The sequence below is a fragment of the Stegodyphus dumicola genome, chromosome 9 (assembly GCF_044657685.1).
Source record: "Stegodyphus dumicola isolate Sdum_Otavi_A_Nest chromosome 9, ASM4465768v1".
NCBI classification, from domain to species: Eukaryota; Metazoa; Arthropoda; class Arachnida; order Araneae; family Eresidae; genus Stegodyphus; species Stegodyphus dumicola.
In genome coordinates this window covers 112,885,131-112,902,038 of record NC_140776.1, presented here as the reverse complement: position 1 = coordinate 112,902,038, position 16,908 = coordinate 112,885,131, and the positions used below count along the sequence as shown (strand labels likewise).

The window sequence follows — 16,908 nt, the reverse complement described above, 5'->3', positions numbered from 1 at the left end:
AACTAATCCCGAACTTTGTAGATGTCCTGGTGTTGCAAATCTAGGACTTGCTCGTAATCTGGCATGAAATTCTTGTGTTAATTCTGCAACAAAATTGGTACCTTGATCGCAAGCTATTATTCGAGGTATGCCCATTCTCATAAAAATTTCTAATAAAGCGTCGCATGTTGATTTTGCTGTAATTGTTCTCAAAGGGACAGCTTCTGGCCACCTAGAATGTTGGTCGACTAAACATAGTACATATTTGTGTTTACGTGCTGATGGAGGTTCAGTTGGACAGATTATATCTACGTTCACTGTGTCAAATGGAAATTCAGGTCTCTGAACTGGAACTATTGGTATACGATCGTTGGTTCTTTCTCTACTTAGTAATTGACATTCCATACAAGTTTTACAATATTCTTCAATATCTCGTGACATGTTCGGCCAATAAAATGAGTAACGAATCCTTTCTTTTGTTTTTCTCATCCCTAAATGATTCGCAAAAATAGATTCGTGAGCTAATTTTAAAATTTGTTCCCTTCTAACTTTATTTACTACCAATTGACTAACTTGTTCTCCGAAATTCTTTCTGTATGATAAATCAAATCATCCATTAAAAAATATTTATTTTTATTTCTTTAAGTGTTTTTATAGATATTGCATAATGTCTCACATTCCCTCTGCTGTTGTTTAAAAATACTGGCATCTGAATGTTGACTCACATTTAATTTATCCTCACTTTCGTTTTCACCCTGAATGCAACTTATGATTAAATTTTGCTCTCCTCCTGCCATAAATAAATCAGCATGTCTTTCACCTTTGAATTGTTTTGACTGATGACTCCTCACTTCCGGTATCTGTGATGGAGACGCTATGTCGCAATCATGATTCAATCATGATGTGATTCAGAGGTCAATAAATCATAAACATTTGGAGTAATTACGCAGGGAATATGAAGTTTTTCTGTTAAAGCTACTAATATTTCGACAGGTTTCAATAAATTAGGGTTATCAGCATTTCTGATGGATATAGGAATTCTAGCCACTTTAGCTGATATGGTTTCTCCGAATGCATAAATTAGGTCAATATTACAGTCGTTCTCAATAGAGAAATTTGATATGTGTTTCTGATTTATAACAGAAATCTCAGCCCCCGAATCAATTATGGCTTGGATTTCGTTACCTGCAACGCAAATATATACCTTTTGCAATGGTTGCGTAAAAATTTCATTTGACAAGCATGAAGATCTACTTTATCACTAGTATTTTTCTCTGGTGTTTCCTTTTTTAAAGGAGGTTTTTGTGTTACCGATTTGTTTTTTTGTGGACAAGCTTTAGCGAGATGCATTAATTTTCCACATATGTAACAATCTTTGGGTAGATATTTATTTTTATTTATGTTGCTTCTCATATGAGGTGGAATATATTTTGATTCTCTTGAAGAGTGGGACGACTTAGCTATGTTTTCATTAGTGTTAAAAGTGATTTCGTTTAATGATTTGCCTTTGTTTACAAAATATAGGTCAACTTCTTTTAGCTAAATTCTTAGGTTTTAACCAATTTTCTCCTGTTTTAATATTGATATAAGTTGCCATTTCTCTATTTAACGTTTGGAAAAGTTTGTCGGAAATCATTAGTTGACAAAGTGTATCAAAGTCATTAACTTCGCGTAATTGACAGTAATACTGGAAATTTGCTAATAGTCTAGAAGCGAACTGAACATGTCACTCTTTAGGATCACGTTGTGCTCTTCAGAAATTCATTAAACATTCATAAGCAGTTGGTTGATATTCTTTTAATACTAGTTTTTTAATGGTTTCATAACATTTTAGTTCTTCATCATTAATGTAAAATAATATATTAGTTGCCTTATCCTCTAAAATGTTAATCAGAATTTCGGATTTGAGCTCCTGTGGTACATTTTTAGTTATGAATGCTCTCTGTACTATTTGAAAAAACAAATTGAAGTTTTCCGATCTTTCCGGAACAGGAATAGTTAATGTTTTAACACTCTTTATCAAATTTTCTAAATAATTTCCCGAACCTGTAATCATGTCTTTATCTGCGCAAGATCCATCTTTAGCTGTGTTCTGACTTCTAACTTTTTCCAATTCTAATTCTATCTCTAGCTGCGCTAATTTTAATTTCTCGAGTTCAACTTTTTGAGCTTCTAAAGCTAACTGTGTATCCCTAGCTTTCATTTCATTTTCTTCTCTAATTTTTCTTTCCTCAACTATTCAGTTTAATAATCCAATTTAATCCTCAATTTTACCTTTTAATTGAACCACTGTTAAACCAACAGTTTGTGTATCTTCAATTTCACCAAGAAGGTTTACTAAATCTTCTTATACATTTTAATTTATATATATATATATCTTCAATACATCTATACTTTGAGTAAAATAAAATCAAAAGCTTCCTACCTGCTTCTGTTGAAGTTTCTCTACAGGCATCTAAATCTCTGGCTAACTTTAAGCTCTAGTTCTCGAAAGAAAGCGTGTAATATCATCCCTTTCTTCATCCTCCGCCTCATAGAGAAAACACTCCACCCTTTTGTATTTTGAACTTTTATTGCACAAACACAAAACTAATACTAAACTACAATACTAATAACTGAAATATATAAAGTAGTAAAAGTTAATTTTGGTTTCATTAATGGCTTCCACGAGCCTTTCCCATGACCTCTCTTCGGGCTTCCTCTTGGAAACTAAACTTTTGGTGCCTTCAGATTAAGAGCCAGCACCCTCTATACATCTTGCTGGTTGGTGTCACCCATACATCACAATCATGTTTATGTATCTACTTCAATCAAGGTAACAAAATAATTAAAAGAAAGTGTGCTTCAGTTTGAAAAACTGCAAAACCATCCATGTGGCTCTACACATATTGATTGATTCTCTGGTTCATTATATATCTCTTATACATGTACACTTGTTATATAGAGGTTAATCGATTTGGCAAAAGATTTTTGCAGGCTAAAAAATAATGTTACATTTTTTAGTCTAGTTCATAGAAAATATAAAATTTTCATTTCAGATGAAAAGTTAATATTTTAGTCTACACTACTACAACAGCAATATAATATTACTTTTTAGAATAAGTGTTAATATTTTTTATTATTAGCATTTTAAAAAATGTATTTAATAAACTTTAATTTTAAAAGAATTTGTAATGAATAGTTAGTAGACTGAAATGAAGCTATTGAAAACTTTTTGAACATGCAGTAATAAGAAAATCTTAGATCAGTTTTGTACTGGTAGATCTCTTGAATTATCATATTTGGTATTGTCCAAAAACCATGAAATTTAAATTAGTTTCTGAAAGCAAGATCATTGTTTTTGTGATAATACCAGCTCAGAAATCTTGGTAGATGTCTAAATTCCCATTATTTATATGTATTTGAAGTTATTAAATATATACTTCTGTGGTTTTTCTTAACCAAATGAACTATTTTTCCTTTTTCAGACTGTTACAGCATTTGGTAGAATGATGATTGAGCAAACGAAAGAACTTGTTGAGCAAAAATACACAATTCAAAATTGTTATGCTCATGATGCAAAAGTTATATATGGAGATACTGATTCTGTTATGGTAAATTTTGGTGTCAAAACTGTAGCAGAAGCCATGGAGCTAGGAAGAGAAGCTGCTAAATTTGTCTCTAGTCATTTTGAAAAACCCATAAACTTAGAATTTGAAAAGGTAAATTATTTCAAACATTTAAAGCATCACTGTAAATATAGGTTTTGTAGCTAATTTGTTTTTATCAGGGTTGCCACTCAAACAGGAGAATGAAATTTCCTGACTTTTTCAGGTGTGTTTTAAGAAAAGTCCAATGTATCCGCATAGTGTGCTGAGAGGAAAATTAATTGTAGTACCACCTTGAAAACACAAAAATTTGCCAATTACGTATGACTTATATATAAATCTAAGTCACTTTTTTAGGATCACTGTACAAAATTCCCTGAGTTTTCCAGATTTTGACTAAAATATTTAAATTCCCTGATTTTTTTGATCATTTTTCGAGTTCCCTGACCTTGCCTAATTTTTCAGGTTTGCCATGGAGCCCACCACCGGCCGAGCGGTAACACTGGTAGTTCGATCCGAGGTTTGAATCCCCCAAACGGGCTGGCTGCATGGCCGTTTTCGTGGTTTTCCTCATGTGTAACATGTATACGAGCCAATTTCCCTTAGAAAGTCCTCCACGAAGGCATCCCTCCCCTTAGGCAAATAGCCCTAGTGTGCTTTGCCGTAATTAAATAAACCAAACCAGGTTTTCCACATAACGTGGCAACCCTGTTTTATAAAGTTTGGGTATTGTAAGTCAGATTATCTTAATGAAATTAAATCATTTTCAGAGTTTTGGTACTGTAGATGTTGTTTAGTGTAATTGTGGTTACCATTCGGATATTGTTATTGAATTACCAAAGTCCCATCTATTTATATACAAAAAATGGAAAATATTTCACTTATTGTGATGACTAATTCAGTTAATTTAATCAAAATATTAAAGAAAATATTTTTTAAACTAAAGTTGCTAAAGGAGGTCAAAATAGATTATAAAAATAGGCAAATGCATTTAAAATTAAGAATAATAATAAGTTTCAGTTGGGCAAAAATTTTAATAACTATCAGATTTGAAGGTGGTCAAGCACAGGTTCATCATCTTCAGGTACAGAAAAAAAAAATTCTAAAGAATTTTTTCAGCTTTGCTTTAAAGGGGGGGAGATACATGAAAACATCTGCTAAAGTTGCTCTCCCCCCCTCAATATTTAAGCTTACTTGGGCATGTTCTCTTTCAACAAGGGTTGCCTTTCACTTGTTATGATTAGTGGTAGAGCATTGGTTAAATAATTTCCACAAATTTTTGGAGCAATTCATAAGTGAACTTTTGCATTAAGGGGACAGTAAACAATGATTTTACCAAAAATTAACCTAAAATTAGAAGAAAAAAAGGGGGATTTGCTATGTTAATATTCTACACTTTTACTCCATTGTGTGCAAAAAACCGCTTGTGTGTAAAATAATTTTTAAGGAAAGTATAAGCATTTGAATACATTTGTTTACCTTTTTAGTGACATTTAAAGGGACATTTAGATCTCAGTAAGAAGGTAAACAAACATTTGAGAAAATTTTTTTTACGATAGTATAATTTTCGCAATTAATACTTTTTGCTATTAGCAAGGTATGAATGAGCAAAATATGCAACTAAATTTATGCAACTTTACTTTATTGTTCTTTCACAGATGACTCATCCAGACATAATAATTGCCCAATAGGTGTCACATCATGGTGGTTCCCCCCCCCCAATTTAATAATCACAAATATGAGAAAACTAAATCTCGTTCATTGATGAAAACTGAATTAAAAGTAACTGTTTTATCGTAAATACTGTCAGTATATCAAAGACTAGCCACTAATGAACACTAACGTGAGTTTACATAGTGTCATTTTGAAAAACTGTCTCCAAAGAAGCATTTGTTCAAAAAAGAGACACCAAATGGCTATTATTATAGCAATTAGTGACTTTAATTTGGGAATTTTAAAACGCTTTAGGTAAAGAACAAGAAAATATAAATTCATATTCAATATCTATTGCACGGAAGTGAGATAAAAGTCTCATAGACCAAAGTGAAAAGATGTGTTTGACTGGATATAAAGAAAGAAGGATTGAAAAAAAAAGTGTGTAAAATAACTAAACATAATGAAAATGTAAATAACCATAGGGAAACATATGGTGCCGGAAGTTTTTTAAAGTGATTCATAGTTGAAAAAAATATATTTAGTGAAATTTAACGAAAGTGTTCGAGCCATTCTACAATTTTATTAGTAGAAAAAATATTTAATGTTAAATAAAATCATCTATTCGTACATACTAGGAAGTAAGTATTAAAGGTAAGTGTGCTTATGTACAAAATGAATGTAATTTGAAATTTAAGGCCTCATTCAATTGAAACAACGATGATCGCTCAAACAGCGATCGTTGTATCCAGCATTAGCGATCACTTTTAAAAACGAGTTATTTTTCGTATTCATTTGCAACACTTCCCTACCAGTCGAACTCATAGGGGTTGCCAGAGGTTACTTGATGCACGATGCTGTTTGTCACGTGGTCGGAAGTTGCGTTTGTTTCGAAATAACCAATGAAAGAACTAACAGATGTGCAGGTTGACTCCTCGTAACCGTTCTTTAGGGTTGCAGTTCACGTTTGGTGTGCCATCTTTGGCTTTTCAGCGCTATTGTTTCAAAGTTTTATCTATGAAAATTCTTCAAAGGTATTATTTTATTTTAATTCCTTTATGAAAACAGCTAACCTAAAAAACACATTCCATTCACATAAATCATATACATGTGAAAAATATAGATCAAGTAAGTTTTGCATACTGAAAAACAAGTGATTCAAAAGACCTTTTAAAGCAAAAGAAAAGAAAAATGTACCTAGTTCTATTAACAACTCAAAAAATACAATGTAATATATTCTAAAAGGAAAATTATATAATACACAATGATGTACATTACATATATTTAATAAATACATAAAACTCTATAATGACTCTTATGTTCATAACTATATAATAAATGCCAACACATATCACATCATGGTACATAACACTGCTATGAAAGGAAGAATTTTTAATTAGAAACATACCTTTTATATTTATTTGATAACATAGATGAATAAAATATAAAGATGACAAAAAGTTATGAAAACACGTTATGCAACTTAAGAAACAGTAAGAAGCCTTTTAAGTTATTGCAATATCATAAGGCGCTGATTAGGAAGTAAATATCGTTTTTTCATTCTTTTACATCAGTAATACTTTTTTCATTAAAAACTTTAGCAGTGAAAGCCAAAACAGATTTATTATTGGCGTCTCTGATGCAAGGTCACACAAAAATAAACTTGATTTAGCAAATTTCTAAAACATTAAAATAAAAAATAGTAAATTACAGTAACATATATTATTAAATTATTTTAATTACACATAAAAAATTGTCTGAATTAAATTAAGAATCACTGACTAAGCTTGTACAGCATTTTAAAACATATTTTATGTTGATACATTGGAAATAAATTGACAGCAATCACAGTTAAACGAAAGAGCTGGAAGTACAGTCTACATGATGTATAAATACAGTCAAAATTATTCGTTAAATACCTAAATTGATGCTTACCTTCTTCAAAATAAATATAAATACGATATATTAATGTTACTTTAAGGGAAACATTATATAATGCATAATTTCAATCATATTATCCAATGTTTACATTTTTTTTTTTTTTTTTTTTTTTACATTGGAGGCCAACTGACAGATTTGGCGACAATATAATAAGGTAAAAAAATAACATACGATTTTAAACCGTGAATCCCGCATTAAAATTTAAATAAAAAGTGCACTTCATAGTTATAATCACGCACTAAATTTAAATCAAATGTATAATATAATTATTTAAACTTTGTCCTTTCGCGATAATAACAATAAAGAAAATCACATCAGCATCTACTTATCGCCGTCGGTATCTGTGTATTGACTATACACATTCTGATATTCCTTTTGTACATATAAATCAGTTTGTCATTAATTAGCAATACTTAAATGATAATACAGTCAAAAGTCATTAATCCGGACTCGTCAGGACTTCGGCGATTCCGGATTATAGATCATCAGTTTAAATCGCGTAAGATGGCATGCAGAAATTTTAAAATTAAAAATATGAAACCGTAATTTATGAAATAAAGAACAATTATGATCTAAAGGGCATCAAAATTTACAAAAAAAGCTTAATATTTATTTGTTTACTTTATTAAACATTTCTTTCAATGTAAGTTGTTTAAGTTGCTTCGTTTTATGTGATAATACTTTCTCTTTAATTCTATAAACAGACATAATTTTTTGTTCAGTTACAAAGTTCCGCTGTTCAAGTCCCGTTAATTGCTGTGCCGAGAATACCGACTAACTTGTCAATCGAAATTTTTTTGTTTTCACTAACCTCTCTGTCACATTCTTCATGTCTTTATCCACTTTTTGTTTGATGGACATCAAAACATACTTTCGTTTTGTACGATCCTTTGGGAGCTCCAGATTCGGAAATTCTATTTGACATAATCGAAAGTTCAAGTTTACTTTTATAGTACTGCTCTTACAGTCTGCAAAAAATAATAAGCTGGATCCAATTCGAAAATTAAGGAACAACGCAATCATCAACATTATCTGAAATAGATAATTAGAGAATTTTAGCTTATATTGTTCGTTATACATAAAACGAGCACGCGAAAACGTATTCTGCGCTTGCGCAAACGCGCAGTCGTAAGAGGTCTTACGCGCATGTGTCAATGCGGCGCATGCGCAGAAAGTTTTTAGCTTTGAAGTCTGGATTATGGGTGTCCGAATTAACGACTTTTGGCTGTACACATTTCGCTGAAACATGAACACTTATTTTTTTAACAATTATGAAAACATAAAGCTGAACTTACTTCAAAAGCGCACGGTCTTGCGATCGGAATCTATTCTAATGGACAAGAATTAATTACCCATTTTCTTCATTTCTCGGGAAATAGAACATACTAAAGTTATTTCTGGAACGATATGAATAATTTGATGCAGTGCATCTACGCATATTTCTCTGAATTAGGTAGCAATCCATCAACACAAATATAAACAACACAACGCTAAATCAATGTCCACTAGCAACAAGTGCACTTAATTTGGATACAACACAGATGATGTGTCAGCTGCCCTTGCTAGGATCCTTATACACCCTATACTTTGATATAAGTTGCTGCTCACTCAGCAGATCTAAAACATTTTCTTTAGCACACTTGATTTCTGTCCTCGTGAAAGCACAAACAACACAGGCGCCATATTGATTCGATCGTTTTTCGCCGCGGAATGATGGGTTCCAAGTGATCGCTATGAGAACGAGTGATCGCGAGCTCAGAGTGATCATTGTGTTTCAATTGAATACCAAAACAGCAAAATCAATCGCAACTGATGACGTATGACGACTGTCTCATAGACCAAAGTGAAAAGATGTGTTCGGCTGGATATAAGGAAAGAAGGATTGAAAAAAAAGTGTGTAAAATAACAAAACATAATGAAAATGTAAATAACCATAGGGAAACATATGGTGCCGGAAGTTTTTTAAAGTGATTCATAGTTGAAAAAAATATATTTAGTGAAATTTAACGAAAGTGTTCGAGCCATTCTACAATTTTATTAGTAGAAAAAATATTTAATGTTAAATAAAATCATCTATTCGTACATACTAGGAAGTAAGTATTAAAGGTAAGTGTGCTTATGTTCAAAACGAATGTAATTTGTAATTTAGATTCCTGTTTATACGTGTAACAAAACATAGTATGCATTTTTGAATGCAAATTCATAAAAAGAATAAAAGTTCAATTAAAGTGTAAAATTTTTCCCGAAATTTAGGTATGTGTAAAAGAAATATTAATTAAAAATTAACATTTTATACATTTCGCTAATTCATATTAAACTGTGTGTGTAATGCATTTTCAATAAAAATAAAGCAAAAGTAACAAGAATTTTTTTAAAAAAATTAAGATGCATAGAGCATTTTGAAAAAATTTAAAAAACTGAATTTCAATGAGCCAGAAATTTTGTTCAAAGGTATTTGATATAATTATGGTAAAATATACATGTATGCAAAATTTCAAATCTCTATGACAATATTAAAAAATATATATTTGAATGTCCACTGTCCTCTTTTAAAGACATTGGGAAAAAGTTCATAAATAAATTTTTACCATTCCCTAATTAAAATATTGCGAAAGTACTTATATATATGTTTCTGTTTAAATTCCATTGCTATTTGAAGGGTATTGTTTTCTCATTGTTTAATGTTACCAAAATAGTCGGAGGAAAACATGATCACGTTAAGCGATGTCTGCTTTATTATCCTTTGTTTTTTTTATGTATCAATAACGTAATTTGTATGCGAGTTTGTTTTTCTACATATATGTGTAAGCAAGGAGGGAGTGAGAGATGATGTTTATTCATATTTTTTTTCATCTCAATTTTTAATATAGGTGTATTTTCCGTACTTACTGATCAGTAAAAAAAGATATGCTGGATTATATTTCACAAAACCAGAAATTCATGATAAAATGGATTGCAAAGGCATTGAAACAGTCAGAAGGGATAACTGTCCTTTAGTTGCTAATCTTATCAATACCTGTTTAGAAAAACTTCTTATTGACAGGTGAGTGGAAATCAACACTAACTTCATTTTTTAGTTGCATGTTTTTTTATGTTGATCAGTTTCAATAAACTTTTAACTTTGGAATGTGTATGAGACACGATAGAATTTTGATAATCCACAACCACTTAATCTGCATATGCCTGCAATCGGTATGTATTTTTATGTTTTTATATGTAAACAACAAAATTTAAATTTTCAAAAAATTCAGTGTGGAAAGTAGGTGGTGGTTTTTTTTATATGTATGTGCAAATAAACTTTTTTAAAAATACATTATATTTGTGACATATTTTAACTGAAGAAGTGAATTTATTGTGTTTTAGATATTTCTGCTTGCATATCAGTGCTTTTGTTTTATAGTGTATAGCATGTAATTAACATGTGTAAATTTATTCATCCACAACTTTTTAGACACTGAGTTTTAGTTTATATGTATAGAGTAGCTGATTTTATTTGCAATTAGTATGAATTATTCTATTTTTCTCATGAGGCTGAAATGGGAAAAAGCTTTTATTTGCTGTCCAATATATACAATACAAAGTCCAAAATCTAGAATCCCCAAGACTTTGGTAATTCCAGATTTTAGGTCATTAATTTAAATCTAATAAGATGACATGTACACATGGCTACATTGTAGCTTCGCTTATGTTTAAATCAGCTAGAAAAATGCTTCTCAGGAATTTTTTAAAAACACACTTGGAAAACCTGGAAAAGTCAGGGAATTTCATTCTGCTGTTTGAATGGCAACTCTGCACTAAAGTAAAATGGTTAAAGAAAGTGAAAAGAACGGTTTTAGTTGACTGCTGGTGATGCTATTAATCTATCTGCACATGCATGGAACATAAATGGCAGAATTAATATAGGGATTAAATTAAGGGAATTGCAGAGTTTGTAAATACTTTATTGAATTTTTCTTTTGTTTAAAGGCATAAAAATCACATTGTAAGTAAATTCAGTGATGGGAATGCTGAAGTATTTTATTTATCCCTTTATTTATGCTATGTCTCATCTTTCTGCTGGTGTTATTTTCTTTGTACATATTTGTATTTAAAAAATGAAATAGGTGTGCTGTCTGTAAATCCTGATTGAGTAATTTTTAAGATGTCAGCATATTTTGGTAGTCACTTATATGCAAGCAATCTAAAATTAGAATTGGAGAGATCTAAGAAAAACGTAACCTAAAATTTGCAAAATTTTGTAACCTTTATGTTTTAAAGTATACTGCTTATTGGACGTCTACTGAAAATAAAAATTTCATATTTATGGATAGACATAAAATTTTTTCACTTTTTTTTTTTTTGATTAAATTAAGAGATTTTACAACATAATATTTAAGTTACTGAGAAGGTAATATTTAGGACTTTTGAAGTAGTTTTCTCATGCCTGCATGACTTATAAAACATAAGTCTAAAAATAGAACTAAGGTGATGGTTTTAGAAATTTTTATGATTTTTTTTTTCTAAAATACAAATTATCTCGAAAATGAATTGAGTTTTGTTAGTATTCCATAGTTTGAAAAGATTAATAAAAATTTCAAACATGCACATATATGCTAATTTGAGTTCTTAACAGTTTAGTAACCTGTGTTTCTGTTAGCTAAATTTTGAAATTGCAGTCGAACACCACTGTAATAAAATGAAGGTAATCAAAAATTTGTTTTCCTATATCGTTCTGATTTAAAAAAAAACTCAAGAAGTAGTGTAGAACTGTGATGCCACATCTTCCTAAAAATGTTAATAATAACTTCAATTTAAAAAATATTCAAAAGTAACTGCAATTACTAAATATCTTTTTCATTGTTTTTCTGTTTCATCCAGTGTTAATAATTTTACATGAAAAATTACTTGGCATAAAAGCCACGGTTTAGACTTGCCCCATCAATTATACGGTTTCAACTAAAATATGCTCTTGTAATTATGAATAAGCATCTTGAATAGAATGCTGTCCGACACTTTGATCAGAGAACTCACATGAAATCAAGCCAATTCAACAACAGGGTTGCCACACTACCTGAAAAACCAGAAAAATTCAGGGAATTCGAAAATTGACCAAAAAAATCAGGGAATTTCATATAGCGATTCCCAAAAAAGCGAGTTTTGCATCAGCATTGGAAGCGATCACTTTCTTGCTAATTGTTTTTGTGAGCGTCATTCAAGCAGCTGGCCTAGAGCCAATTTTCGCAGCTCCAATCAGATTATCTCTTAGAAAGGCAAAGCAAGGTTCCAGTAACATTGAGAATCGAGAGACCTGCATGCACATGTGCAGTGCATGTTGAACTAAAGAAAATACCTTCCCATTCTCGTATAAAACAAAATCTGTTTAATCGTAGTACATGGGATTTGACGCTATTATGAGGAACAGTAAACGGGTTATTTTGGTGTTGGCGACAATTTTCAAAATCACATCAAAGCCATAGCGTATACTAAAATTTTACTGCAAAATCTTTTAAATCTTTTTTTTCTTCTTTTTAGTAAATGCCTTGTCAATTTGTTGTAAAATAAAAAAAAAATAGTAATCAGTCATCTAGGCTAACCATTTAATATAATTATATTCTCCAAAATATTGTTGATTATTGTAATTCAGTTTTTAATCTTTAAGTAATTTATTTTGATGTTATTCGAATCACTTAATGTGGCTTCTTGGTTCAAAATTTATTTATTATTAGTTAATAATCCTTTCAAATTTCAGGCAATTTTCTCTGACATACTCCTGAAACTAATTCAAACAATATGATGCCATACCATCAAGAAATTTAATGCACATATTTTTTGCTTATGTGTGCTGCTAAATAAATGTAAAATACCTGAATTTATTTTAAAATATCCTTAAATCTGTTTCTTTCTTTCGTTTATTTAGCTGTAAAATGTCTACAAAAAAAGACATTTTTTTAATCTGGATTGGGCAGATTCTAATCTCAATCTTCAGTGGAGAAAACAACTCCTATTATAGTTATAATAGTAATGCTTTAGGATTATACATATATATAATCATAAGTCATATGTAATTGGCAAATTTTTGTGTTTTCAAGTGGTTCCATAATTAATTTACCTCTCAGCACAGCCAACACGTACTACGTGGATAGACTGGAATTTTCTTTAAATACAACTGGAAAAGTCATTGAATTTCATTCTCATGTTTGAGTTGCAACCCTGATTCAAGCTCCTTGTCTAGATGCATCAATGGTTCCTTGGCTCAGTGCATGACACATTAGAATCTCCTAAAGTATGTTCATTGCATTTCCTGTTTTTCAAAAATTGAGGTTTACAAATGCCTCATATAGTTTTTTATTTAGAACACAATGAAAGATGGAAAAGTGAAGATAAAGGAACAGTAACCTAAAGTTATTTTTAAATATTCTAGTATCCTAAACAGAATGAATTTAAGAACTAGTAATCTTTCAGTTGAAAGTTGCAGAATGATGGGAAAAAATTTAAGAATATAAAATATTTTCAATCCATTATCTCCACAAAGTTTGTTTTATCTGATTTTTATGCATTTGGAAGTTTGTTATAGTCACATAACATTAAGTCTTACAGGAAATAGATGGCAACAAAATGTTTGTGTATTATAAGCTGGGTTTGCTATAGTGTTGTCCCCCCTTTTAACAAAACAAATGCAAAACTCTCATATTCAACGAGGGCTACAACAGTAGTAAATAACTCATTAATACAAAGGAAATATAATACAACAATTGTGTGAAATTTTTAGACCTGGAGAGAATGAGGAATATATGTAATAATAGTACAAATAATTCTATAATAAGAATACTGAAATATACAATTAGCAATAAAACAATAATACTATACATTAATACATAAAGTTTTAATGAAGTTTGACTGTATTTATTTTTACATGTATATAGTAAACCCTCGTTGACACGAATCCCAAAGGACCGGAAAATCAAGAGTTCATATTAACTGGGGACTGAAATTTTACTTTTAGAATAATTTTTTCTACACATTAGCCACTTACAATACATAATTATATAAGTTCTATAATATATAATGCATGTTGTCATAGAAAACATAGTACTACTGAACTGTAACTTGAAGATGTGCACTTACAGATAATTTTTTGGTGAGAAATTCTTGTATAATTTAGGTTAAAATAACACAACAAACAAAGATTATTTTAGAAGTCAAACAACAAAAATGAGTGTAAATTTGCAAATATAACACTAATTTTTTTTTTTTTTTTGTCTAACTTCTAAAATAAATTCTTGTATATTGGGCTATTGCAGACAGGAATGAAAATGCCTCGTAACTGTATAATCATCCATACTCATGGCTTCCATAAAACTAGCGATAAATTTTGACATTGTAGCAAAATGTTCTTCATTGCTGTCTGTGAGGCATGTGGCTAGTGGGCAGAATGATATTGTCCTCCTCACTTTCGTCTGGTGAAATTTCTTGCAATTCAGACACAAATACTTGTACATTAGATTCTATAGCAGCAAGCATAGCAACATCGTCATCTGCACTAACAAACTCCTCAAAATTAACACCAGAGTTCGCAACGTCTTGCAGACTATTGTCAGGTGAGGTAGTATCTCTGTCTACCATCTAGGTTGTCAACAGGATATCTTCTTTACATCTCCAGGTTGTACTAGTGTTGTTATGGCATGGATTTTCAGTGTGCAATGATAGCTTTTATTGCATCAGGCACATTCCTAGTTGGCATTTCTGTATGTGCCTATGAGCCCAATGTCATAAGAGGTTTTCAGTTAAACAGCTGGAACATATTTGGATGCAACCCTAGCAGAGAAACAACAGGGGAAAATAATATGAAAAACTTTGAAATTTTTGGTTAAATGGCAAAATTTAATGATGTAAAGGACTAAAAAAATAGCAGTTTGTAATTCATGCTAATTGAAATTTGTGTTAACCGATAAAACTTCCTATAAGATCATATACATTGCTGCCAGCATCGAAATTTTATCCATGTTAACTAAGTGTTTGCCTTAAGCGCGTTTGTTTTAAGGGGGGGTTTACTGTATTTTTTAAATAAAAAGAACTATTTTTTTTTTTTAAATTATAAAATGACACAGTATTATATGCTTACAATTTATGTTATATTTTCCCCATCCAAATTATATCATTGATAGCCTTAATGATAAAATTAAGGAGTTTTTCATTGATAATTCATGCTAAAAAAATATGGAATAATAATTTGTCAATTCTAGTAATCTCTCTTGTTTTTCAATTTTCAGAGATCCTAAAGCAGCTACTGAATATGCAAAACAGACCATATCTGATTTGTTATGCAATCGAATCGATATATCACAGTTAGTGATTACAAAAGAATTAACTAAAACTGATAAGGAATATGCTGCAAAACAAGCTCATGTAGAATTAGCCCACAGGTAAATTTTATTGAAATAAGTAGATAATCTTTATTAATTTTTATCTGTTTTTCAAAATTCACACTTGCTTATGTTGATACATAATTAGGCTTTTGGAGACTAAAAAATATAAAGCATTTATGCATACAAACATTAAACAAATTACAATTTTTGGATTTTTATATCTTAATTTTTATTTAACCCATTTCATCTTCAGTTTGAAAAGAAAATTTTATTTTCATAGTTTATTAACTCATTAGCCATTGATATATGGGTTTTTAATTTTCATTATAAATTCAGTGCTTTCTGGTTATCTGCCCTCCTTACCAAAATGTACTCAATTCACATAACTTTTCAAAAGGCAACAGCTATTCAAAGTGATGTTACATTAAGAATGCCTACAAAAGTGTTCAATAAAATGTGGAAAGTAATAAACATTGATAATAAAACACTTACCTCTTTATTTAAAAAAATTTAAAAAAAAAAAAAAAAAAAAAATTCTTTTTCTCTCTTTCTTTCTCTTTTTTTAAAATTTACTATACGAATTCTTAGGTTGTCACATGAATACTTTTAGCAATATCACAGGTTGCCACATAACTTTTTTAGCATAAAACATTGCCTCGTGAATGCTTTTATTCCCCCCCCCCTCAGTGATGTAGGTGGAATCAGAAAAAAACCCATTAAATGCAGAATTTTTTTGTGGTTGTGGTTGACTTTTTATCAGCTAGCACATATTGCTAGAAAAGTAAATGTTTCCCAAATTAAGTAAAGTTTTTTTGTTGTTTTGCACATGAATTCTTCACACTGATTTGATTCCTTCAGTCTGAATTCTGTAATACAATTTTTCTCAAAGTTTTCTCATCTTGCTGACTTTTTTAATTCTAAAATTTTTAAAGAACACTAGTGTAAATTTGGATTATGATAGCACAGAAATAAGTTAAAGGATAACATAACAGAGATATAAGTTGAAAAAAACTAAAACTAAACTCAGTGGCGTAACAGCCCCAATGGGCAAAAGCCTGCAGTGCCCGAAAATCTGCTTCCTTGACAGTGGGCCTCATGGTGCATAAGCGTTTGCCCTGGACAAGTGATCAGTGTTTAGTCCCCAGTGTTTAGTCCCCAAGTGAACTTGGTACTCATTTTATCGACCCAAGTCATGAAAGGCTGAGTCGACCTTGCCCAGCCCGGGAATCAAACCTCAGACCTGTGGTGCTGCTGCGCGGTGTGCTAGCCATTGCACCACTGAGCCTGAGATATAAGTTGATGCAAATATAAATTAACACAGATATAAGTTAAATTGTAACACAGATACAAATTAAGTTTGTTGTTGTAACAAACCATAATACAGATAATAAGGTGATAAACAA

The 16,908-nt window shown here is 30.6% G+C and overlaps 1 protein-coding gene across 2 annotated transcripts in view; it reads left to right on the top strand.

Annotated features, from left to right (window-relative positions):
• PolD1 (DNA polymerase delta 1, catalytic subunit) overlaps positions 1 to 16,908 on the top strand; it is a 156,046-nt gene that overhangs the window by 83,294 nt on the left and 55,844 nt on the right. For both annotated transcript variants that reach the window (XR_015043066.1, XM_085823925.1), the window contains exons 13-15: positions 3,447 to 3,680; positions 10,031 to 10,203; positions 15,410 to 15,562. Coding sequence is in view for 1 of the 2 variants with exons in the window: in XM_085823925.1 (XP_085680051.1) it covers positions 3,447 to 3,680; positions 10,031 to 10,203; positions 15,410 to 15,562 (560 nt within the window). In the remaining variant the exon portion in view is untranslated. The remainder of the gene's footprint in view (positions 1 to 3,446; positions 3,681 to 10,030; positions 10,204 to 15,409; positions 15,563 to 16,908) is intronic.